The sequence below is a fragment of the Trichosurus vulpecula genome, chromosome 6 (genome assembly GCF_011100635.1).
Source record: "Trichosurus vulpecula isolate mTriVul1 chromosome 6, mTriVul1.pri, whole genome shotgun sequence".
In the NCBI taxonomy this organism is placed as follows: Eukaryota; Metazoa; Chordata; class Mammalia; order Diprotodontia; family Phalangeridae; genus Trichosurus; species Trichosurus vulpecula.
Window position 1 is genome coordinate 220,216,312 of NC_050578.1, and position 25,873 is coordinate 220,242,184.

General features: G+C 49.5%; 2 protein-coding genes across 2 annotated transcripts; one reads left to right on the forward strand and one right to left on the reverse strand.

The window, feature by feature from the left end:
• The first annotated feature begins 1,203 nt into the window (after window positions 1-1,203).
• IGSF22 (immunoglobulin superfamily member 22) lies at window positions 1,204-18,650 on the forward strand. Its single transcript, XM_036765594.1, has 22 exons — window positions 1,204-1,318; window positions 2,301-2,429; window positions 3,061-3,197; window positions 3,675-3,774; window positions 4,000-4,039; window positions 4,241-4,418; window positions 5,143-5,256; window positions 6,120-6,282; window positions 7,596-7,868; window positions 8,403-8,687; window positions 9,008-9,132; window positions 9,227-9,368; window positions 9,694-9,990; window positions 10,508-10,810; window positions 11,112-11,285; window positions 11,581-11,709; window positions 12,178-12,474; window positions 15,203-15,291; window positions 15,560-15,752; window positions 16,866-17,165; window positions 17,657-17,986; window positions 18,580-18,650. The coding sequence occupies exons 1-22, from the start codon at window positions 1,204-1,206 to the stop codon at window positions 18,648-18,650; spliced, it is 3,984 nt and encodes a 1,327-aa protein (XP_036621489.1).
• Window positions 18,651-19,664: 1,014 nt separating this feature from the next.
• TMEM86A (transmembrane protein 86A) lies at window positions 19,665-25,389 on the reverse strand. Its single transcript, XM_036764152.1, has 3 exons — window positions 25,208-25,389; window positions 21,642-21,906; window positions 19,665-21,351 (listed from the first exon to the last, which is right to left on the reverse strand). Exons 1-3 carry the CDS (start codon window positions 25,226-25,228, stop codon window positions 20,915-20,917), a joined length of 723 nt encoding a protein of 240 aa, XP_036620047.1. The 5' UTR covers window positions 25,229-25,389; the 3' UTR covers window positions 19,665-20,914.
• Window positions 25,390-25,873: the final 484 nt, after the last annotated feature.

The following is a 25,873-nucleotide window of genomic DNA, read 5'->3' on the forward strand; positions in this document are numbered from 1 at the left end:
GACCCCTGAGTCATAGATGTTGGAAGGGAGGTGGAGGGGGGCGGGGCGGGGAGGGCAGGAAATAGAGACAGCTGACATCACTGCTCCACCCTTCTGAGATATTCTAAGAGGTTAAGAGAAGCCCTTGGGTAATATCATGGTCTACTAGATCTGAGAGAAGAGGAGGCTCAAGTATTTTTCCTAGTCCCCAAAGGATTTAGAGAAGGTGCTGACCCAGCAGGGAGCACATGCCTGGGCGTGGAGATGAGTGGGGTCAGTTTCCCTTTTAGTCTTTCCCTTAGTGGGAAGTGGGGATTTAGGGTAAACAAGAAGAGTAGGGATTGGTTCCTGCAGCCACCTGGGGACCAGGTAGAATTACACTTCCAATTTAATCACAGCTTCAGATCTTTCAGAAGGAAAAGGCCAGAAGCCAAATGTCTCTGGGCTAGTTGAACATTTTCAACTCTGGGATCAGAATGATTATAAGCCGTTTAGCGCTTTGGGGTCTTCGGCAGGGATCCCACTCTGGGGTTTTCTCAGACGACTGTGGGAACCTCTCTTTTTGCTCTGTTCAACCAAAGGTTCCTATCCCCACTCCTATGCAAGAGGACAAATTATTTTCTCTTCCTTTTGCCAATGCCCATCGTGCCAAGTAAAGACACCTGCAACCCATTTCCATTTGCCTCTTTCCCATCCTTCTCCTTGGCAACTGGGCTAGGCCATGCCCATTACCCCAGGGCTCTTCTAACCCTCTCCTGTCTCCAAAGGGAGGAAGAGAAGCAGCCAACTGCCCCCAGCCCCTCCTGCACCTTCTCTTCAGAAAGATTTGTATCCCCACTAAAATTTTATAATTGGACAGCTCAGAACTCCTGCCAAGTCTTACCTGGAGCAAACAGAAGTCCAAACAGTAAAGATATGGATGGGGGGGGGGGGGGGAGGGGGGCGGAAATGGGCCAGGTCCTGCGTCAGAAAAAAAGGAACCAGGATGGGGCCAGACCCGGCCTTCCTGATCTGACCAGTGGTTCTTAGCACAAGCAACTGACTGACATATATCCCCCTATCATGCCTCCCCTACCCATTTTCTCCATATTTTCATACCCTTACCCCACTTTTTCAATTATGCTCTTTTATTTTTCCCCTTGGGTTTTCCCTTTCTTATCTCTCCATATCCAAATGTAACCATCCCCCCCCCCTTGTTCCCACAGGGCTATACTCCTTGTTACCATGACGACGACAATCCACCAGCAGCAGATGGTGAAGGAACATGTATCCATGGAGTTCTCCAGCTCCACCACTACCAGTGTACAGACATTCTCTCAGACCACTAGGGTCATGGGAGGCAAGTTTGGGAAGGGGTGGACTAGACATCTGGAGGTCAGACAACAGATTCCAAGTAGTAACCGTTCTCCCATTAGGGCCAGAGAAATTGAACTTTCTCAAGAATATCCTTCAGGAGGGCCAAAGATACCAAACCCTGGCTTCATCCACCCCTAATTCATCCCCTCAAAAGCCAGCCCTCTCCTCCAAGGCCACTCTTTCTAGAAAACAATGACCAATGGGATTTTTAATAGGAACCCCTTCTTGATTTCCTTGTATTGTAATTGGAGTCAAAACAATAGGAGTCATAGTCCAAAGGAATGGAGTTCTAATGATGGAATTTCAATGCAGGGGTGTGCTGGTAAATGTTTAACAATCAACTCTCAGGGAGCAAAATGTACAGATATACTTAAAGTTTAATCTGCATTATTAATATTTTCTCCATCACATCTCCATCACTTTCTTAAGTGATGATGGCAATTAACAATACAGTAAACCAATCCCTGACTTGTATTATTTACTGATTTCTAACATGTAAATGATCACATTGAAAGTTTAACAATCAGCTCTGAAGCTAGCTCCAGCATACCCCTGATAGGCACTAGGAGTGGGAAGAGGGTTGCTTTGGGCAGGGAGGTCTCTCTGAAGCTTTTTAACTTCTACTACATGGGGAGCCCCCACCCCCGCCTTATTCTGGGTACAGATACCTCTCAGAATGGAGAGAAATCCTGGTGCTCCTTCTGAAAATGAGGTAAGAAGCAGTATAAATAAATCATTACTCAGACTGGAAACAAATGCACAGAAAATGACCCAAAAGGAGGGCAAGGAACCCAACCTGGGACCCTGTGCTCCAGGGGATGACTGAGTAATGAGCACACAGCTCTAGACAGGCCCCTTAAGGGTCCAAAAGTCCCATCCATCATCTGCCTCCAACAGGCCCATCACACACACACACACACATGTACACCTCCCTCCCTGACTGACCCTCATCCTTCTTCCCACAGAGGAGATATCTCGGAAGTCTTCTAGCCATGTGGAATTCTTTAGTTTGGTTACACGAAGCTCAGAAGTCCCAGCAGGGGAAAGCGTCCCTGAGTTTGTGGAGAAACCTACCCCAGTCACTTCACCAGAGGGTGAGCCCTTCCCCTTCCCTCTCTGGGGGTAATTTAGATGGTCCCTGACTCCTTGGGACTCACCCCTCACATCTATCTGGTCCTGTGCATACCCATTTTAGCAGGCTCTCAGCTCAGTCTAAGAAGACAGTTTGGGGCTCAAGCAGGAATTCAGTCCAATTCACCAAGCATTTATTAAGTACTTACCATTTGCTGGCCACTGAGGTCATAAAAACAGATATGACATTGACCCTGCTGTCAAGAGGCTCACAATCAAACAGGTGGGATGGTGGGAAGAGGGATGAGACAGGTACCCAATTAACTATGATATGAGAGAGTGATGTGTCCAAAACTGAATTCTTTGTCTTCTCCATAGCAGGAAGGCTTCCAAAAGCCCTCTAAGAGACAAGGTGGAATACTGAAGTGCATCAGGGCAAACCATGGCCATGCATCATGGTGCAGTGGAAATAACACTTAATTTGGAGTCAGAGGACCTTGGTTTGAATCCCAGCTCTCCCACTTTCTACCCATGTGACTTTCAGAAAGTCATCAAACCTCTCTATGGGGCCTCAGTTCATTCATTGTTTTTTAAGAGGGGTTGGATGAGAGAGCCTCTAATTTCTCTTCCAGCTCTGAACCTATTATACCCTAGGTGACAAGGCTGTATTCCGAGCCCGAGTACAGGGCAACCCCAAGCCCAGTGTCTCCTGGAAGAGGGAGAGTGGTATCCCCATCAAGGAAAGCGCCAAAATATTCTATGACAGCATCAACAAGGAGCATGTGCTAAAGGTACAGGCAGACCCCTACCCTCCAAAGAGTTTCAACGTCACTGACCTAAGGACAGCCAGAGAGTAAAGTGGATTGAACCTGGTAGATAGAACCCTGGGGCCTGGGGTCAGGAAGACTTGACTTTGAGTTCAAATACAGTATAAGAGATGTGTAACCCTAGGAAACTCATTTCACTTCTGCTTGCCTCAGTTTTCTTACCTGTAAAATGGAGATCATATTAGCACCTACCTCCCAAGTTGTTATGAGGCTCAAATGAGATAATATTTGTAAAGTGCTTAAAACAGAGCTTGAAACATAGCATTATAGAAAAGTATTATTGTGATGACAGGAAGAAGGGAAGAGGGAAGGAGAGATACCTGGTCAACCCTGTAGCCTGAGTCCACTGGATTCTTTTCCCTCTCAGCATTCATTCACTCACTGACCAGCCCTTCATACACATTCACACATACTGACTGCTCCCCTCTGCTTTCTATCCAGTTAGAGCCACTAACCTCAGATGACTCAGACAACTATAAGTGCATTGCAACCAATGAACATGCTGATGCCATCTACACTGTATCCCTAACAGTGACTGAGAGTAAGTTACATACTGTCTTTATCAGCAGGTAACCACAATCCCTATTAGGGAGATGATCCATCCTACCCTCATTAGTGGGTGTGATGGGTCATGAGGGTCAGGAGTCCCCACACCCTCATTTACTGGGTCATACCAGCCTTTCTTCTTTTGGGGGAGGGGAAAAGAGGTCATACATACCCCGCCTTCATTGTACTTGCTGAGTCTCCTTTTTTTTTTGGTTCCCAGGTCAAGAAAAATTGGATTTCAAGAAGATGCTGAAAAAGAGGTGAAAGCCAGACTCTTGTTAGCCTGCCCTTCTCCATGAGTGTTATTTCAATATAGGACCCTTTGGGCTAGAGTCCCTCTTGTTTCCTCCAGAGAGAGCCAAGCTCACCTGGATCCCAGGGCAGAGAAGAGAGGGAAGGAAGGGGTTGTTCAGATTCAGAAGGGAGGAAAGGGTGACTAAACTAACTCTGGCCACTCTCAGGGCACCCCCTGCCCCCAAGAAGAAGCAGAAGAAGGTGACAGATGAGAAAGAGATGTTGGCGATCTTGTCCAAGGTGCCTAAGAAGGACTTTGAGAAGGTCTGCATGGAATATGGCTTCACAGACTTCCGAGGATTGCTCAAAAAGCTCAAGGAGATGAAAAAGAAGGTGGAGGTGGAGGTCAGTGTGGAAGGCCTAAGGCCCAGGAAGGCTAAAGAGCTAGATAGAGTGGGGACACTTAGGGGGCAGGGAGGTTGGGGAGGACAGGTAGGGTGCTGAGACCCGCAGACATCTCATGATGATGACACTTGGTTATGGGAATTCCCCCACTCCTAGAGAGTGGAGTTGGGGGGGGGGGCGGGAAACCATCACTACAACCCATGGGAAGATCTGAAAACCTTGCAGACAGTTTGAATTATTTGCTGATGAGTGGGAATAGATTCCTGGCACAGAGTAATTTAGTCTCCTCTTACTTCCCCTCATCAATTGGCGGGGAGGGGGGCACAGCGAGGAAAGATGGAGTATTACTATAGCATGAGCATGGGAACATCAGAGTCTGGTTCTTCATCATAATAGCTCGAATTTAGGTAGTATTTCTAGGTTTACAAAGTGCTTCATAAATATTTTCTCAGTTGATCCTCACAGCAACCCTGGGAGGTAGGTGTTATTATTATCGTCATATTACAGATGAGGAAACTGAGGCAGGCAGAGATGCCCAGCATCTGGACCTGCCCAGCATCTGGACCTGCCCAGCATCATACAGCTAGTATGTGCCTGACTCCAAGTCCCATGCTCACCCAGATCAATAAAGGGGAGCTTCCGGGAGCTATATACAGGGCAGGGATGACCTTGGAAAGCTCCAGAGTGACCCCATCTTGCCCATTTTATCATTGAAAACTCTTAGCCCATCCGGATCATAAAGCCCTTAGAGGATGTGGAGGCCAAAGTGGACAGCACGGTGACCTTTGACTGCATAATGGAATTGAAGGACCCCAATACAAAGATGATATGGATCAAGGTTTGCCTCACTCGAGAACGTAGTGATATTGTTCCCCCTCCCCCTTCCTCTGAATTAGCACCACTTTGAGGGTCTCTGCTCTCCTATGGCCACTGTCAATCAGCAGTCTGTGAGCTTCTCCTTCTCCCATTTCTGCTTTGTTCTACACCCCTCCCCTTTATGGACCTGTCCCTTCTGAACCATATCTCTGATGTCACTGATCTAGGAGGCCCCCCCACCACCAGTGCAGATGGGCATCCCCTCTGCCCCTCTTAGGTTTAGGGGTACCAAGAGGTTACTGGACTTGCCCAGGGTCACAACCAGTATGTGTTAGACCCAGGTCTTCTCAACTCTGGCCCCCTGTGCCTTCTTTCTGGGAAGACTTCTTCATTCTGAGGCAAAAGGGATTTCAGGTGTCTCCCTCTAAGGGGAGGTGGCATTGTAAATGAGGATACATGGAGGGAACAATATTTAACCCAAAGGAATGAAGCTCAAATGGAAGAATTTCAGACTGTTCATGAGATCTTGGTGAATTAAGGGAGGGCACTGTATGCTGGGGATGCTTCCTAGACTTATGACTGTGTCTTCCAAAGGCCCTTCAAGAAACATTCCTTGTGGTTAAGCATCCTGGGAAGAGATGTCAGGGTGTTCCCTTCTTTAATCTTTCTGACTCCTCCCTCCACCCCCCTTTCGAGACTGATGGGGAGCAGGGAGACAAGACCAGTATAAGACATGTCAAAATATACTCATTTGATAAGCCAGCAGGGGTGAGGAACCTTAAGGGCCAGATCTCCATCAGACCAGCCCACCAGAGCCTGGGGTTAGGTAGGTGCATCCAAAGAGGGTCTTGAACTTCTGCTATTTCCTCCTACACCACTCTATAGGGAATGGAGCCTCTAAGGATCCAGTACTCCCTGGGCAAGTATGAAGTGAAGCAGGTGGGTACCAAGTACATGCTGATCATCACCAATGTGAACATGCATGATGCCGGTATCTACACGCTAGCTGTGGGTGACAAGCGGCTGAGCGCGGAGCTCATTGTTCTCGGTATGAGGGACCAGAAAGAAAGGGGAAATGAGGTCCCCATGGGGGTGGGATACAAAAGAGGAGGAGGAGACAAGGAAGAAAGGGGAGATGAGAGAATAGAGTGGGGGAAAGTCACCCACACTCTGAATATGAGGGACAGACACTCAACTGTGCTAGGTACAATTTGGAGGGAGAGGAAAACTGATCAGGGAGAGTGAGGAAAATCAAAAGGTGGGAGGGGCACTGTTTGACTTTTCTTCTCTTATATTCTCCTCTTTCCCCCTTGTTCCTTGGGACCCTCACACCAAAGGTAGAACCTATATGTATCCTGGCTACATGGTGGATCCTTTCATAGGCTTAGAGTGGTTCTTTGATTTCATTTTCTCTGACATCACCCAGCAGGGCCCAATCCCCTCTTCTTTCACTCTCTGATTCCTTCCTTTCCCCTTTCCCAAACCAGCAGAGAGAGGAAAGAGGAAATCAGGGTAATTCAGGTCCTGAGCAATGAAGGCTTGAGTTCTAGCCACACCTCAGTGATTCTGAGCAAGTCATTTAACCTCTTTGGTCCTCAGTTTCTTCATCTGTAAAAATGAGGAGGTTGGATCTGATGACCTTTACAATCCCATCCAGCTCTAAATTTATGATCCTGTGATCCTATATCCAAATAGACCTGTTCAATGAATCCTCATCTTAGGGTGCTGGTAGACGTTCCTAGGCCAGAAAAGACCGTATCTCTAAAGGTATCATGCATGCAGGAAAATGCCCCAGCACCACCTTTAGAGTAAGAACAAGGAGTAAGAAAAGAGAAAAACACAGCAAAGAAAATACCTTTCCTTTCCACTGCCCCTTCCCAATATTTACCCAATTAAAGAATGACTTTGTTTTTTAACTCAAAAGTCTATAGCAGGTAGCCCCTAGAATCTGTATCACCCACAGTATTCTTGAGTTCCACTTAGACCTCAAACTCTTGAAGAAAGAGGGGCTGCTATTGTAAGTCGGAATTATTATTTTTCATGTTTAATTGGTTCTGGGTCCAGTGGTCTGTGAGTAATGAGGGAAGTATCCCAGAGGCAGGCGCTGATCACTAGGTGGTGCTCCTGTGGTATTAATTTCTTAAGCAGGTACCAACAACTGTTTTCTTACAACAGCTAGCTGGGGAGTAAGGGAGGGCCTGGGATATAGCTGGAAGTCAGTACCCCTCCTGCCTCAGCCGTTTCTTTCAAGTGGCAGACCGTGACTTGTAGAAGTGGGGGGTGAAGATTCTACTAGGTGCCGTGCCTGCTGTCACTTCCTTTCCATTTGGCTATTTCCCCGGTGCCCGTATGTCCCTCCAGATGAGCCTCTGAAGGTCGTTGGGGAGATGAAGCCGGTGAAGGTCACGGAGCGGCAGACAGCAGTGTTTGAGATCCGCCTGTCTAAGAAGGTGCCCGACTGTGTGTGGAAGTTCAATGGGAAGGAGCTGAAAAGGGATGACAAATATGAGATCTCTGTGTCAGAAGATGGGCTGACCCACACACTCAAGATCAAGGATGCAAGGCTCTCTGACAGTGGAGAATTTTCTATTGAGGCTGGGGGACTGGTTGAGAAGGCCCTTCTTACCATTGACCGTGAGTGGCCAGGGTCATACACAGAAACTATATCACACCATAGTCTTGTGTTCAACCAAGACCTCAAACTCTTAAGGAAGGAGAGGCTGCTACTATAATTCAGAGCTAGTGTTTCTCATGATACTTAACATATCCAGGGATCCCTTGGTCCAGTGTGAGTATTGAGAGAGGCCATCTAAAAGGGAGGAATCCAATTCTCTCTCTGTCCCCCTCCCAACCCTGGTCTCCACTGAGTACATGTGTATATCCCATGGGGTCACCTGCACACAGGTATTTGCCCTTAGGGATATGCTAAGATATGTGAGCATATATGAAAACATCAGTGGTAGGTTATATAATTTGTACATATGGGATAGTGAGAAAGGACACAGATATATGGAGACATATGCAAGACACATGGACTAGCGTACACATGTACACAGGCACTTGCTCCCCAGACCTCTGAGGCTGGGGGGGAGTTTCAAGGAACTCTGCAAACAGAGCTGTTGAGGCATGCAGGAAGGAAGGGCCCAGTGGGTGTGTCTGGTGTTGCAGGCATTCCCATCAAGTTCGTGAGCACCCTGAAGAATGCTCGTGTAAAGGAAAGGAGCCGGGCCTGCCTAGAATGTGAGCTGACATCCAAGGATGTGACCCTGAAATGGAAAAAGGATGGGAATGTGCTAACGCGTGGGGCTAAGTACAGCATGAACCATGAAGGCAAGAGGGCGGAGCTAGTGATTGAGGACGCACAGCTCAGTGATGGAGGCGAGTACACCGTGGTGGCTATGCAGGATGGGGATCCCACAGAATACTGCAGCACTGCCATCCTGACTGTAGAGGGTATGGCTCTTTAATCCTCTATTGACCCCCACCAACTTTCCAACTCACCTTCCTAATGTCTCTACAGACCTTCCTGTATTGACCAATCCATACTGATTCTCCTGCCAATCATACTACTACCATACACTAAGTCCCAACCATCTATCCCACATAAACTATCCTATACTTGTCATCCTTTACCAACCCTTCTATATTTAACTTGTGCACATAGCTATAGTCATGCCTGTCCCTGCTGACTGCCCAGATGCCACTGGCTCCCTCTGGTTCTATCTACCTCCCTCCTCCCCTCTCAAAAAAAAAAAAATCCCTGTTGTTCTCAGAACGTTTAGCCACTGTGAAGAGCGGGATGTCAGATGTACATGCAGCCACAGGGAGTCCAGCAGAACTGTGTGTGGTGCTGAATGATGAGAAAGTGGAAGGAGTTTGGCTGAAGGATGGCAAAGAGGTGGAAAACGGGACTGGAGCAGGGTGAAGGCAAGAGGCAGGGGTCAGTTTGAGGACTTCCAAAAGGTCTTGATACCCTATCCCATCATCTCCAGATCACAGACTTGAGTGGGGTGCAGATTGTGAAGCAAGGAGCAGTCCACAAACTCATCTTCCCCAACATGGGCCCAGAACACGAGGGCAAGTACACCTTCCGGGCCAAAGGTGCAGAGAGTGAGGCTTCTGTCTTCATCGCAGGTACTGTCTTCCATCCCTATATCAGCTCCCCCTCCCTGAAAGGAAACATTCACCCAAGTACCCTGGAAGTGAAGGTTGAGAATTTCTCTATACCCCATCCCTTAATTCCATGATCGAAGAAATACCTAACCCTTCTCTGCTATCCCCCAAACTTTCAAGCCTCCTCCAGATGAGAAGCACTCAATCTGCCTTTAAGGGTGATATACGGTGATGAGTAGCACTGACCTCTTTCTCTAGGGGGCACAGACAGCACTCACCCTTTCCTCTGATTGTGAAGGTAGATCTGCGCCCATATGGTACGTGTTGACACCATTCTCTCCTCTAGACCCCCCTACAATTGACCCATCAGTGCTGGAGGCACTGGCTGCACACCCTGTTACCGTGAAGGTTGGCCAAACAGCCCACATCAAGGTTCCATTCCGGGCCAAGCCATTGCCCAAGGCGACATGGTACAAGGATGGGGTAGAGGTGACCGAAGAAGAGCGCGTGACCATGGAGCGGGGGGATGATCAGGCACTGCTAACAATTTCCAATTGTGTTCGTGAGGATAGCGGCGCTGTTCTTCTCAGGCTCAAGAATGACCATGGTTCAGTCACCGCCAACCTGTACCTGAGCGTGCTTGGTGAGGCAGCAGGAATGGGGGTAGGGTAGGAGAAATGGGATCACTTGCACAAGAGAACAGTCGGTGAAGGCAGATAGGATGAGGTTAGGGCTTTTAAGTGTTAGCATCCCCTACACACACACACACACACACACACACACACATCATATTATGTCATTTGGGGTTCTTCTGCTCTCTCCTATGATATCATCAGGTAGCTGGGTGGGAAGAGGAGTGGAATGGACTTCAAGAAGTCAGAAAGGAGGGGATCAGCAGGGTCAAAGCTCCCAAAATCCACAGTTAACCTTTTCCAGATGAAAGGTTTTAAGAATATGGGTCAGAATATGCAAGTCTGTCAAGGGTAGGGAGATCAGAATCTCTGTACTCTGATCCAGCCTGGGTGGTCACCTTATGAACAGGGCCTTCTCTATAATGATAGAATCCTCCAGGGCCCCCTTTCTCCAAGGGTATCGGTCTTACCCTCTCCACTGCTTGGACTTTATGCCTATGGGTCCCATTTCCCCTGTGTTTTCCTCAGACCGGCCCAAGCCTCCTCAGGGTCGTGTGGAGTTCCTGGAACTCTCTGGCAACTGTGTCCATATGAAGTGGAAGGCCCCAAAGGACAATGGAGGTCGGCCAGTGACACATTTCGTTATAGAACGAAGGGCAGCTGGGAAGAAATCTTGGATCAAGGCTGGGGAGGTCAGCGGTAAAGTGACCAACTTCTCCACCGACAAAGTGGAGGAGGGGAAGGCGTATCAGTTCCGAATCCGAGCTGTTAACTCTGAGGGTGTGAGTGACCCACTGGAGACTGAAGAGGTCTTTGCAGGAAATCCCATTGGTTAGTGTGGGGACTCATTAATTACCATGGGGAATTGTTCAGAATTGGAGAACATAGGTTACTAAAGGACATGGGGCAATGAAAGGACTATTGATTACTGGGAGAAAGATGAGCAGGCCATTTGGCCCTCTCACAGGGAAAGTCCTAGACTCCACTGATGAATTTAGGGTTGGGTCAGCAGGATGGTAGGGTGGGAAGGTTGGAATTTTTCCTTTAAGGGAGGGATCCATACTGAATAGGTAATTATTCTCAGTCCACCTTCACATTCCATATGACTTACCACTTCTTGTGGCTCTCGAAGAGCCCCCTGGCCTGTCCTCTCAGCCACAGGTTTCAGATGTGACCAAAGAAGCAGTGACTATCACATGGAACCCACCAGCCCAAGATGGTGGAGCCCCAGTACTTGGCTACATTGTAGAAAGAAGGAAGAAAGGGAGCAACCTATGGGTGCCAGTCAACAAGGATCCCATCCAGGGTGAGGGTGCTAAGAGGTTGTCAGGGGAGATCTTATCTGGGTGGGCCCAAAAAACATTCCTATCCCACTCCTATCAAACACCATCCTACACTAGTCCTCTACACTACTCCTTTTCCTCCACAGCCATTGGGTTCTTCTGGTTATAGACTCTATATTTGGTTGGGCCACACTGCATGGACTCTGCTTCTGTGGACTCCATATTTGGTGGACCCCCATTTCATGCTTCTACTACATGAGCTTTGTATATTATGTGTCTGCCACCATCTCCTGGTCTCCCTTTGGTCTGTTTTTGTAGACACCAAGTGCAAAGTAGATGGTCTCTTGGAGGACACTGAATATGAGTTCCGGGTAATTGCTGTCAATCGAGCAGGACAGGGACAGCCAAGTATGCCCTCCCCGTCTGTGGTAGCCAAGGATCCTATCAGTGAGTCTACGTTGAGGACATCCTTGCCCTGTTCCCTCATAAAGATGGGGGGAGGTGGATTTCTATGGACTGGATTGGTGCTAAGTGGGATAAAGGCAAAATATAGTTTCTCCTCTTGGGGAGACTCAGTCCCTATCCTCAGGGAGTTTCTAATCTAACAGGAAATAGGATGTAGATATAGTGATTGAGAGAAAGGGGATAAAGTTTTTGAAAGTAGGCCTTGGTGAGGGTTGAGACCAAGGATTTATTGGACTGGACAAGGAATAAGCATGGAGGCAAGAGTGTAGGACGTGAATAGGGGTCTAGGTAGGTAGCTGACTTATAGGACTTCAATGGCAGACATTTCACGATTTGGGTAAAAGATAAACATATGGGTTGGATAAGTGGAAGTTTGGGTGGAGGTTGGGTAAGGGGCAGGTGGAGGGTTGGCTATGATCCCTCAGTGAAGGGTGTCTATGGTTGCCTCAGAGCCCCCTGGACTGGTGCAGGGTCTACATGTGGCAGACTCCTCAAACTCCAGTATCTCCTTGGCCTGGCGGGAGCCTATAGAAGGAGACCCTCCTTCTGGCTACATTCTTGAGATGAGGGCAGAGGACACAAAGGAATGGTCTAAGTGTACAAAGATCCCCATCTCAGGCACCTGCTATACTGTGGGTGGCCTGACAGAGCGGCAGAAATACTTCTTCCGCATCCGAGCTGTTAATGAAGGCGGCGTTGGGGAGCCTGTCGAGCTGGACGAAGGTGTCCGGGCCATGCCTCCACCAGGTAAGAGAACACAAGGAGCTCAAGTATCTCATTCATCCTTCCACTGGGCTTCTATCACCTTTCAGGGAACACTGGTATTCTCTCAGACTAAGGAAGAGCATTACGTGGTCAGTCCTGGCCTGAGTTCCTACACAGAGACAGCCTTGGGCATAGGAGAATGCAGATTCATGCATGGTTCTACTTCTGTCCTCCCCTGCTCCTCCCTACATAGAATCAAGAGAGCAAACCTGCCATCTATGGCCTAGAGTGTGTGGAAAGAAGCAAGTTGGGAGGGAAAGAATAGCTTCTCATTTTGCTTGCTTAAATGTCTGTGAACAAAGAACCCTTATCTCACCGTTGGTGGGAATTACATGGGGTTATGACTGCCTAATGCTACATAGATAGGTTGGTGATGACTGGGGTTCTCTGAAGCTATACCAGTGGAATACCGATGCTACTGAGGTTCAGATGATCCCTGTATGGGCCCAGGTTCAGAATGCATACATGTAGCCAGAGGACCAGACCAGCCTAGCTAAGTTCAAAGGCTCATCACCACAAGGTTGGACACCAGGGAGGAAGCTTTTTGGCCACAGTAAGTCATGAATCTGTCTCCTAAGACAAGGAGAGAGGGGTTATGATCTAGGTCTACGGATATATATATATGGGATAAACCTATGTGGGACTTCTAGTGAACATTTCCTTACCAAGCAGGAAGTCCTCTGAATTACTGGAAGGACAGTGACAAGGTAGAAAAGATTGGCCAGGATGGCAAGAATACTGATGATGATGCTAAATATGGATCAGTGGACCAACTGAGGATGCTCAGCCTGGCACAGACAAGACTGATGTGGTACATGTTAGGTGGTTTCAAGTACTCATAAGGCTGTAGTATGGGAAACGGATTAGATATGTTCTGCTTGGCCTAAAAGAAGAAATGGATGCCAAGGATTAAAACTGAAAAAAGAGAGATTTCAGCTGAACCTTCCTAACAATTAAAACTGCCCAAGAGTTGAATAGGCTGCCTTGGGATTTAGTGGCTTCCCCCATGCTTGAAGTCTTCAAGCAAAAGCTGGATGACCACTTGTTGACAATGTTGTAGGGGGTATTTTTAGTCAGGTACTATCATGGCTTCCTCTCTCAAGACTGGGATTCTGTGGTTATTGAAGTGGTCCAGTTCCATGAGAAGTCTAGATGTGACTGTGCTACCACATGGTTGAAGTAAGTTGGAAGAGGTTGGGGAACTATGTGGTCAAGATGATAGAAGTGTTGTCAACATGAATAACGATATTCCTAGGCATGATACATAGTGACAGGGTGGAGAGGAAGATTGTGAGGTAGGTGCTAAAATTATTGAGAAAGGGACCCAGTGGTCAATAAATGAAAGCAGCGATGATGACATGATCAGTCTGCATGAATCTCAAAGGAGGAGGGGTCATTCAGGGATGCATGTAAAAAAAAATGGATCAAAAACAGCAGAGGGGTACAAAGAGAATACCTTCCTTTTCTTCTGTGCCTGTGAGTTGGGGAGAGATTTGAAGAAGCCTTCTAATGAGGAAAGTTCTAAGGGATATGGTTTTCTCTGGGAAAATCCAAGTTCACTTAAAGAAAGGAGTTGGAAGGCATAACAGTGGAAAAGTTCAAAGATGTTAAGAGGAATTAGTTGAGAATAGAATAGGAGTTTCATAGAGTATAGTGGAACGGGCTAGGAGAAGGGAAACCAAATTGTAGTAAGCAGCGGTTGGTCTGGAGTATGGCTGAACAGAACATGGATAAGGGTTTGGGAGGAGGCAATGACATTGGGTGACTATGACGGGGGAACCAGTAGATTGGCATGGCATATCACCAGAATAAAAAGAGGATTGCACACTCTGAAGAACCTAAACAGGGGAGGAAGTTGAAGAGATGTCATACCCCTAAATTCTAAAGCAATCATAGGGCATTGATATTTTGGAATGGCTGACCCAACATCTCACCCCCAAAGTGTTCTTTTGCCACTTTGCCTTTACTAGACCCCCTCCGAAGCTTCCCCGATATCTCTACAGCCGCCGCCAGTCTGTGCCTGGCTTCCAGGAGACTTCACTTCCTTTAGACTTTTCCCCCCTCAGCAATCATCTCCACCCCTTTCTTTCTCAGTGCACCTGAGACAGAGTTTGGGGTTTTTAAAAGGATTTAATGGAGAGACAAACTGACAGAACATATACGTATGGCCACTATATGCTGAGATATCTCGATCTAAGCATAGAGGCCAGCACAGCCCAATTCTCATCTAACCAGCCTCTCACTTGTCTCCATCCTACCCCCAATGTGTCTAGGGGAAAAGACCCTTTCCCTGGCCTCACCTCAACTATAGGCCTTTGAGATTCCAAGAAGGTGTCCCTTACTGGTCCATCCCACCAGCTACCTGGGTTTAGTTTTCCACATCAGAAATGCTACAGATAGATTAATGAACATCAGCTTACATCTTTCCCTAAGGGAAGGGTTCACCTGAAGCCCTTCATGGGTTGACTATCACCCATATAGTCACCCATATATAAAAACATATAGTCAAAAACATACAGTTTCCACCAACAGTAGGCCAAAAAAAATCATTTCTGCAGTTATCTTTTTTTCCACCTTTCCTCATTCCTCTCCTCTATGTCTTTTCTCCTGATTCTCACTCCTTCCTTCTTATTAATTCTTTGCTTCTGTCTCTCATCCCCTCCCTTTTCTTTCTTCTCCTTCCCTCCTTACTATTCCAATTCCATTCCAGCAATTCCCAGGTTTGATCTCAGTGCCCGACTGAAGAGCCACATGGTGGTGCGGGCTGGGACAGCCCTGTGTATACATGCTTCCTTCTATGTGAGTTCCTTAAACCCAACCCCATTCCATATATATAAGCAAGAAAACTCTTCTCCTCAGCTGTGGCCATCATAGATTGCCCTCAGTGCTCTCCTCCTCCCCCTTAGAGCTCCCCATAAAGGACATGTCCACCTCCCAACACTAAAGGTCCTGTGGGAATCAAGAATACAGATCAGTTGGAAATGACTAAGTGGTTGTGGGAAGAAAGGGAAGTTGTTGCCACAGAATGAGGGGGATAACTCCGGTCTAATCCATGGTTCCCACCTAGGGCTCCCCTCCACCCACTGTGATCTGGCAAAAGGATGGAATTCCCACCAAGGGCCGAGAAACCATCACCAAGGGCAAGAATCATTCCCAGTTCCTCATCAATAGCAGTAAGCGCTCAGACTCTGGCATTTACCGCATCCTGCTCCGGAACGAGTATGGAGAGGCCCACTATGACATCCATGTTCGTGTGGCAGGTATGGATTCAGTAGTGGGAGGGGAAGGAGGTAAATAGCTAGCGTAGGTGGTGTGCCTTGAGGAAAGGCTTCCCTGCTCACTTCGCCCTAGTGGTATTCTGAGAGGGAAAATAAGAGAGCTCTAGTCTCAGAAACCTGGGTTCAAATCCTGTCTCTGGCACTTACTGGCTATGGGACTATGAGCAGCTCCATCTCTGAGCTTCTGTTTCTTCATCTTCAAAGTGAAGGTGATACATGTAGCACCCACCCCACAAGACTGTCTGAAGTTCCCATGAGATAATGGTTGTCAAGTGTTTTACAAACTTTAAAGCGGGAGAGAAATGTCAGTTATGATTATTCCCCCATTAGAGATTGACTCTTTTGGGTCTTGAAGGCTGCCAGTGAAAATGCACATACCTCTGGGTGGATGTCCCACATTAAGGCTTTATTAGGAAGTAGTTTGTTTATGGGACTATTTCTAGCATGTGGGATTCAGAAAGAGAGGAGGTTCTAAAATGATAATCCTGGGTTGGGACTCAGGAGATGCCCCGGGAAGTCAATCAGAGCCTTCAGGACATAGGGAGAGGGATAGCCAAGATAAATCTCGGGTGCTACTCTGTTTTGCTAAGGAACAGAGTTTGGGGGTTTGTAGGAAAGGGCAGCAATTGGGTAGGGTGGGCAGGATAACATGAGTAGCAGCTGGATGGGGTCACTTGTCAGGCACAAACTATGCTGAGAGTCCACAGTTTGGAGGGCCAGGAAGGCCTTGAAGAGGAAGCTAAATGTGGAAAGGATGGGAAGTGAGTTCATTCATCTTAGAAGGGCGTGTGCTGGTAGAGGATGGGGATTGGGCAGGGGGGATGGAAATGAAGATTGGGTAACAAGGCCCTAGAGTAGGGAAAAACTGCTTCCTTACCACCACCCTCTGGGAGACAGCAGAGGACTTTAGGTTAGAGAAAGGAAGAACTTCCTGAGACATAAACACACACACACACACACACACACACACTGACCCTCTTAGACTGGGCTGCAGCTAAGACTAACAAGACTAGGGAGAGGCCTAATGATTTCCAGAGGACCCCAACTGCCTGGCTGGGGAGATCAGGGGGAGCTGACCTAGGCCTGTGACTTCAGATTTCCCACGACCACCAACAAACCTGAAGTTGTTTGAGGAAGTGCCAAACACGGTGACACTGAGCTGGGACCACAGTCCAGATGTGAAAGAGGATGGTGAGGCACACTATGTCATCCTGAAGAGGGATGCCAGCACTGCCACCTGGTTCACAGCGGCTGATCGAGTCTTTAGCAACAAGTACACTGTCACAGGGCTCCTGCCGGGGAGAAAATACTACTTCCGAGTCCTGGCCCGGAATGAGATTGGGGACAGTGACCCACTTGACTCAAAGGATACCTGGCTGGTCAACAAAGATCAGAGTAAGTGTGGGCAGGGAACCCAAAAAGCATTAAAAGCATCAGGAAGGGAAATGCCAACCAACCCAGGGAGTAGGAAGAACATGCTGGGAATTCGGGAACTGTCGGGACCCCTTGGGGAACATGGAGAATATTGTAGGTAGCTCAGAGAAAGCTAGGGAACCCTGAGGAGTATGGGAAGCAGTGCCAGTGAGATGGAGAATGGCCGAGAACTCAAGAACAATGGCAGAAATAGTAGGGAATATGGAAAATATCAAAGAGCTTTAAGAGTATGAGCAGATCAAAGGACATATGAAGGGAAGCTTGGAGGCACCTCAAGAACGGCCAAACCTTGAGGGCTGAGGAAATGCTGGAGAATTAAGACCTCAGAGAAATTAGGGAGCACAGAGAACTCTACTTCTGCTCCATTCAGTGGCTCCAGCTGTCCGGTGCTCTGACCCTCCAGGGTCCATGACTCCCTCTGGCTCCCTCACTCAACCTTCTCTTCCCCCCAGTTGAAGACCTCAGTACCAAACTGCGTCCCTATCAGCAAAAGGACTGGCGCCATGCACCTCGCTTCATCACACCACTGAAGCCCCATGCAGTGGTACGAGGACATGACTGCACCATGAGCTGCGCTTTTCTGGGGAACCCACGTCCTACAGTAACTCTATACAAGGGGGATGTCAACATCACTGCCAACTCCAAGTTCTGGTATAATTCCACCAGTGGGGTTTGCACTATCGTCATCCCCACCTGCACCCTCAAAGACAGCGGTGACTATAGCGTGCTCGTTGAAAATGAGCTGGGCAAGGACAAAAGCAGCTGTACGTTGACTGTCTATGGTGAGCAGTTGTCCCAGGGAGGAAGGGTCATACATGAATGGGGAAAGGTCCTCCCAGTCAAGCAGGTCTACCCACGCAAAGGACACATCCTGCTATGACGTAGCAATGTTTGCCGACTTATTCGTGTTCTCTCCATCTCTCTCTCTCTTATTCCCTCTCTCTTCTCTTTCTCACTCTCTCACCCCGCCTTTTCTTCTCTCTTTTGCTCCCCTCCCTCTCGTTTCCTCCCTTTCTTCCTTCTCTTTCTCACTCACTCATATACACATATAGTGTCTCACATTGCTTGGGTATACATCCCCACACCCTGATGTTCTTGGAGATCCAAAGAGGGCTTGGGCCCCATGTAACCACTCAGGATAGGTGCTTCATGAAGTAAAACTTAGGGGGCCAGAAATAGGAAGCCCTGGTGTTCCTGCATGATCCTTGTGGGGTTTGCAATCCCCCTCGAGCCAACGGAGGTTGCATCAGTCTCCCTGATGCTCAGCCATCCTAGAACACTACCCCTTTGAACTGAAGGAGACAGTGGTTCTGAAAGGTTAGATGGTTTTTCAGCACTTATCCTGACTTAGCCAACACTACTCTTGGCCTTTCAGACAAAGATGACAAATCCATCCTGGCCTCTGTGACTGAGAGTCTACAGAAGAAATCAAAGCATCTCATGTGAAGCTCAGTCCAATTGCTATATAGCCAGGATGATGAGTCTGGAGCTGGAAAAACTGCCCCCTTCAATGGAAAATAGCCACACATCTATATGACCTTGATGGGTAATTCTGAAGCAATAAACAATAAACCACCAATCTCACCTCTTACCTGATACTAAAGAAGAGGGACGATTCAGGGGAGGGAAAAACACTGGACGCTTTTTTAACCCCTATCCTGTGCAGCCCAGTCAGGAAAGGGTGTGACCTTTGGGCTCCTTCCTGTGGCTGCCTCCTCTTCATCCAAGTTGTATTGTACTTGCAGCCCACACCTGAGGCTCTGGGGGATGAGGCTGAATTAAGCATACCCCTCCCTTGGAAGGGTCAGTTTTAAGTACTCAAATAGATTAAACCATGTCTCCCTACCCCGCTGAAAGTACCTGGAATTCTCAGCATACAGAATCCATTCTTCTGGGTTAAGGCATTGTTATTTCAATATGCAGTTAGGCATGGAAAAGCTGTCCTATTACCTTCATTAACAAGATCCCTTTTCTCCAAGAGTATTGGCTAAGATGGGGCCTAAGGGAGTGTTAGTTTTTTAGATAATTTGTGTATCTGTGGAGTTGGGGATCAGGGCCCTGACCACTGTCCTGGCGGGGGGTAGGTCTGAATGGGGAGGCAAAGTGAAGGATTCCAAGCCACCAAGAAGCAGCATCCAGGCACAGGGCACATTAAAGGGAAGCAGAGCAGGAGGAAGGTGAGAGGGATCATCAGTTTGCTCAGGATTTGCTTTGTAGCTATGGGTGGTACATGGCACCCCGGTCCAACCTACACACAAAACCAGGGAGTAAACTCCGATCTTCACTGGCCTCCAGGAAACTGTAAGTCCAGCATACTCCTAGAGTAGAAATCTCCTGCAGAGAACCTGCCCAGCAGTTGTTCTGGCTGAGATTGTAAGCCAGGACTCACTCTGAGAGTGAACAGCTCATGGTCCTTTTCCTCCCTGCTGGCTCCCCAGGGATAGCACAGGACACAGAAGTCAGAGCAGGATGGACACAAGGCCCCTGGTTTTATTGTTTTCCATACAATGGAGCCAGAGTCCATCCCACCCTTCTCTACCCATTTGCATTGAATGTGCCTCAGTAACTGGATTCTTACAGCCACTAGAACATAGTCTCCCATCAGCCCCTGAGAAAGGCAGAAAGAAAAAGCTATTGGGGCTGGGGTAGGGAAATAGAAAGCAGAGAAAGGAGTCCCAAGCTCTCTGATCCAGATTACAGCTTAGGCTAGGCCTGGAGAAAGAACTTCTACTATTGCTGTCCAAGTCGAGAGACAGAAACAGACCCAGAAAGTGGGGTCCTGCCAGAGGAAACCCATGAAAGAGTAAAAAGATCCCCTTCCTTTGGCTGCTGTCCCTCTCTGGTATGAGCTGACAGGGACCACTAGGCCTATGGCATTAGAAAGGAGAGCCCAGATCCTTCTGCTCCTGGGGCCCAACCTGAGAAGACAGGTGGACTGTCAGCTTCTCCAGAGGAGAGGATGGCCCTGGCCTGGAAGAGCAGGGAGTCCAGCTGTAGGGACAGCAACCTTGAAAGAGCACCAGGAAGAATTCAGGACAGAGCAGACTCCTTCCCCAGGCTGAGGGTCCTCCCCCAAGAACTTGTTCAAGTATAAAGGAAGCAGCCTGAGGGCTGCCAGCATTAAGACAAGCCCACCACCTTCTTAAGAGTGGCCTAAAATTGGGGTAGGGTAGCACCACCCCCAGCCACCTCTTAGCACAGAATCCTCCTCCATGAATTCTGGATCTGAGGAGACACCCTTTACCAGTTTAGACAGAAGAGGTGGGGTGATATCTAGAAGGCCCCAGTCTTTGTATCTGTTGCCACATGTCCCAAGTCATCTATGCTGGCCAGGAGACAAAGAGTTACACTCTTGCACTTCTCCCTGCCCTGTGCCAGAGAAGAGAACAAAGGAGCTAAGACCCACAGGGCCTCTGACAGGCCCAAGGAGGAGAGGGATCCCTGATTCCCCTCCCACTCCAGAACAGGTCTTTATTTATCCACTTCCCAATTCTTGGGTTCCCCTCCAAAGCTTGTGCTGGTAAAAATCCCCTTCCCTGGAGATACCCAGAATCCAGGCCCATTTCAGCACCTCTCACAGTCCAGGGATGGAGCTCCAGATATTCTGCCCCATTCCTGAAAACCTCTGGGACCTGGGACCCACTGCTGGGAAGAGGGGGGAAGAGGGCAGGAGGGCTTCGGGTTACCATGACCCTGGCCCCTTACCCGGCTCAGTCCACCTTGCTCAATCTCGAGTCCCCTCCCAGGTCTCGGCTCTCTACAACAGAGAGGGCAATGAGCATCTGTGCAGCATAATAGGTGGCCATGATGACGGCTCGAGAGTAGGGGACAGGGAAGCAGAACTTGTTGACGGCAATGGTCAAGTCGGAGATGATGAAGAGAAGGGCTCCGCTGCCCGCAGCCAATTCTGTCCAGCGCCAGTGTGCCCCAACTAGTCGCAGGCCTGCCATGGCCCTCCAGCCCATGAAACCAATGAGGGCCTCGTAGGCTCCCACTAGGTAGATGTAAGGGCCCGACAGATAGGGGTAGAGGAGGGCATAGCAGAGTCCAGAAATCACTGCTATCACTAGGCCTCTCCTCAGGGCCAGGGGCTGCATGCCAAAGGCTGAAGCATAGAGTATGTGGGTCACTGCAAACATCAGCAGTCCTGGAGAGAGAGAGAGAGGGGGCCACTGAGGAGAAAGGTCATGGGGTAAGGGTCATAAGGGGTCACTCAGGGGAAGGAAAAGGAACCATGAACCTGTAAGTACTGGGACACCCATGGTCAAGGGCTTATGCACACACAGAAATAGATGCATATACAAGCATCGGTACATACTTGAGTATACCCACATATATGACTCCAGGAGAATTCTGGCTGGACCCTCAAGTGATCCCTAGCCCTTTGACCAATCATCCTTTACCCAGAGCTCCCCAGGAGGCTTTCCAGGTACTGACCATGCACGAAGTAGCCCTGGTCCTGCCAGATGAGGAAGGCATCACCCACTGCAGAGAAGACGAGCCCTGCGAAGATTCGGGTGGCGCTGGGGTGGGCGAGCAGGAAGCCAAATCCATGTGCCAGCAGGAACAGCCAGAGGCAGAAGATGGGCAAGCATTTGATGAGTGCGCTGAACCAGGAGGGGTTGGAGGCTGGCAGCCACAGCACAAAGTAGATGCAAGTGGCCTTGAAGAAAGGAACCAGTTTAGGCCCTTCACTCTTTACCTGGGGATGGACCCAAGGACACCTGGTCAGCATCACAGAGAGAAGACCAAGGGAAAGGAAAGAAGTAGCCTAGAATAGGCTATCACCATCTGCTACTTTGGGGGAGGCCTCCCCGAGCACCCTGAATGGAAAGGGATCTGACTCTGTCACTACTCTGCCTAGAACTCAGACCACTTTGCTGATAATGGTTATAGCCAATATTTATACAGTGTTTTACAAATGTTATCTCATTTGATCCCCTTGACCACCCTTATGAAGTAAGCCCTACAGATACTATCCCCATTTTACAGTAATATTTGGAGAGGTTAAATGACTTGTCAGTGTCAGAGGCAGGATTCAAACTCATGATTTGAAGATTCACTTCCCCAGCTGCCTCTCTACCTATCCAGGTGGCAGCAGTCCCAGATAGCCCATTTTGTGGGGGAGTGGGAAGGGGCAGCCAGGAGGAACCCCGCAGTTTCATGGCCTCAGCAGGCCTTGTCCTTGGTGCTGGGAGCAAGCAAGCACTCACCTAACAGCAAGCAGGTCAGCCCTGAAGGCCTTAGGACATTTTCCAGTGTCTCTTCCCCATTAGTCACCAGTGGCCCTCATTTCCCCCTCCCCCAGTATCCCTCTTTCCTTTTTACTCCCCAGTAACCCTCCTTCCCCCACCCCATTCTCTTCTAAAGTGTCCTTCAGTTTACTGTGTGTTGGGGGCGGGGGGTGGAGGGCGGGCTCAGACATCAGCTGTTTGGAACAAAGCAGAGTCAGCTGGGAAACCACCGATATGTCATAGCGGCCTCATGATCAGCAACAGCAAGGCCAGAGAGGACTTTAGGGCTCTGGCAGCACGAGGTGAGTCCCAGGAATGCTTGTATTTATGTGTGTGTGCACCCTGCCAACATGCTCCTTTCCCACCTGTCCACCATATTCATGTGTCCACCTACAGTGGACACACACTCCTGGGCTTGCCTCCAGGAAAAGTTGCTCCTTCCCAAGGGTATCAAGACTGGAACAACCAGGCGGGACAAAGTGTGAACAAGGAACCCGTGCCAGGCCCATTCACAAGGTGCTTCTGTGGACTTCTCGTTCAAGGGGAACTGAAGGGAACTATGACCTCAGTGTAATGTAGCAGAAAGGCTACTGTGCTTGTAGACAGAGAAGAGCTCAGTAGTTCGAGTCCTACATGTGACACTTCCTGGCCAGCTGTGTAACTGTGGTGTGAGTGGGCCACTCTCTCCGAGTCTCAACTTCCCCTCAGTAAAATGGGGACATAATAACATCTGTAGTAGAACCTATCTCACAAGATTGTTGTGAGGACTAAAGGAGATAACATGTAAAGTGCTTTTTAAACCTTAAAGGACGATCAGTATAAATGCCTGATATTTTCCAAAGCAGTTGTAGAAAACTGATGAGTGGGAGACAGGAATGTAGCATCACCTGAATCAAGACCCAAGAAGCAAGATTGAGATTGTATCTGAGGAGTCACTGAGAGGGAGACTGCACAAAAAAATGCCCTTCTCATATCCTAGAAACTTTACAGACAAGGAGCAGATGAGAGAGGGTCACTAAAAGTCAGAGACAAGGAACTGGGAGGGGAAGTGAAAACAGCAATGGCAGCACAGGGTTGTGGCCAAGGCCACACTTCTGGGAGAAGCCCAGACCCTGAGGATACCATAGAGGGAATGGGAGAATGAGAAGAAAGCAGATTTTGCCTCTAGCATGTGGCACAGTGCTTTGCCCGTAGTTGGCACTTGAAACATCTGCTCAATTAAGGAGAGGCAGGAGAGATCAGCTCTGGCTTATGCCTTGAACCAGGGAGACTTCAGGGCTGACGGCCGAGAGAAGCCTGGCAGAGCTCATGCCCCTGCTGCAGAGCTGCAGCTGTCTGCTCCTGTGTTTCCCCAGTTGCCCTGTGTAACTGCATGACCTGTTCTGGAATGGTGATGCCCCTGGCTGATAGAGCTACCTGGCCTCCAGCCTCATTAGTCACCTAATAAATCCCAGGTTCACCTAATTCCAAGTACCCACAGACTGGCCAGAATATATACCCACAGTGCAAGGGCAGGGGAGGAAAGGGACTGAACAGAGTGTCACCACCATCATCCTCCCCACCCCACCCCCTCCTTGTTTCTGAGATTCCATGTGAGTGGGGGAAGAAGTAACTGTCACCTCCAATGAATCTCACTGGAAAGAGGGAGCCGTCCCCATCAGAACTTGTTTCTGTTTCAGGACAGCCAACTAAGAGGATCAATCCAAGTGTCCTTCTCAAGGGTCAAAGGAGCTGTCCAACCCACAGCCCAGCTCAGACTTCCTTGAGATCTATCATTGTGGTTACTTTAAAACAACAACAACAGCCAACCGCTCCCTGACCCTGGGAGTTTCAAAGGTTTTCCTTGGCCACCTACCCCAGTCTCCTTCCTATTTTCCGGAAGAAAAAAAAAAACGTAAGGAGTCCTAGTTCTCCTAGACACAGTGACCCTTCCCCGAACCCTAGAACATCCCCCTCCTTAAATGGCTGGGCACTGGGGGAAGGGAAGGGAAGAGAAAGTGAAGGGAATAAGGGGCTTGAGTACCCAGAAAGAGTACGTGAGCTCCAGCCCCAAGAGAAAGCTTCTGTGCTTCTGTGAAAGCCCCTCCGGAGGAGAACAGGGAGACAAACAAGTCAAGATACATTCCCCCCCACCCCCACTGGTACACAAACATTGCCATTCCACAAACACGCCCGGGCAGAGCCTGTAGCATCCATACACCTCTCTGTCCCCATGGCACAGGTGGTGTACCTCGTTGCTTCCACGACACATCCTCCCCATCATCACAGACAGACGCCCCTCTGTCTTGGTCTCACACACACACACACACACACACACACACACTCTCACGTTTACCTTTTTCCCACCCCAGCCCCGTCCCTGAGGAAGCCCGACACCCAGCAGAGCCAGACCGCGCCCGCCGTCTGGGAGCTCGCCTCCCTTCCCGCCCCCCTCTCCCGACCCCGACCTGCAGGAGGCAAGAGAGAAAAAAGCAACACAACAAATCAACAAAGTCACTCTCCCGAGTCACGTGCTGGCTGTTTTCCACCAGCTGACTTTTCCGCGGGGCGCCGGGGGGTCTGCAAGGGGCGGCCCCGGGCCCAGCGGAGCCGAGCCCTCATCTGTCCCGTCCCCTCCCCCGGCCCTAGGCTCGGTGTCCTCGGAGGAGGGTTATTGGAGGGGTGGGGGCGGGGGGTGGATGGAGACCCCCCCGCCAGGGTGGGGCTCTTCCTCCCCACAAAGAGGGGTCCAGACTCTGGCCAGGTCTCCAGAGGAAGCCGGACACTCACCACAGTGACCGGGGACACCATGTTGGCGGCGGCGGCAGGCCCACAGGGGGCGACGGCCCCCGCTGCCAGCTGCGGCTGCGCCCCGGCCCGAGCTCGGGCTCCGGCTCCGGCCCTGACCCCGACGTGACACGGAGCCGGGTAACAAGAAAACAACGTAAGCCTGGAACAACGTGAGGGACAATGCAGCCAGAGCCGCCGGCGCTCGGGGTTCTCTTAGAGAGCCCCGTGACGTCATGGTGGCGGCAGCCAATGCGGCGGGCAGCAGCCCCGGAGGCGGGGCCCAGAGTCGCCCGAGCCCCGCCCCCTTTGCCTTCTATCCCTTTGGAAGCCCGGCGGGCTGTGGGACCTCCTGCCAGGACCTGGGGGCGGAGGGTGGGCGAGCTCAGCTGCTGCCCTGGAGTCCAGACAGGAAATGTCAGGTCAAGTCGGGGCCGACTTGTGAACACAATCACACACACGGCACTCGGCGTGCAGGGGAGTAACACAAAACACGCAACCAGCGGCACAGAAGGAACTCCACACTCGGGACACACAACGCGGAAAACATCCACAAGGACACACACCTCCAAAGGCATCAGGCAAAGGTCCAGGTGTTTGCCGGGAGCCTATGAGCAACAGAACAAGGGGCCTAACCTGAACCTGCAGACGGACGTCGAAATTGCAGAG

Bases quoted from the DNA above. Each gene is read 5' to 3' on its own strand.
- IGSF22 (XM_036765594.1), top strand. From the start codon at position 1,204: ATGACGACGACAATCCACCAGCAGCAGATGGTGAAGGAACATGTATCC. The intron at 2,430-3,060 runs GTGAGCCCTTCC...ATTATACCCTAG, and splicing joins CCCAGTCACTTCACCAGAGG to GTGACAAGGCTGTATTCCGA. The intron at 3,198-3,674 runs GTACAGGCAGAC...CTTTCTATCCAG, and splicing joins ACAAGGAGCATGTGCTAAAG to TTAGAGCCACTAACCTCAGA.
- TMEM86A (XM_036764152.1), bottom strand. From the start codon at position 25,228: ATGGTGTCCCCGGTCACTGTG. The intron at 21,907-25,207 runs GTGAGTGTCCGG...GTCCATCCCCAG, and splicing joins TGGTGTCCCCGGTCACTGTG to GTAAAGAGTGAAGGGCCTAA. The intron at 21,352-21,641 runs GTCAGTACCTGG...CTCTCTCTCCAG, and splicing joins CCAGGGCTACTTCGTGCATG to GACTGCTGATGTTTGCAGTG.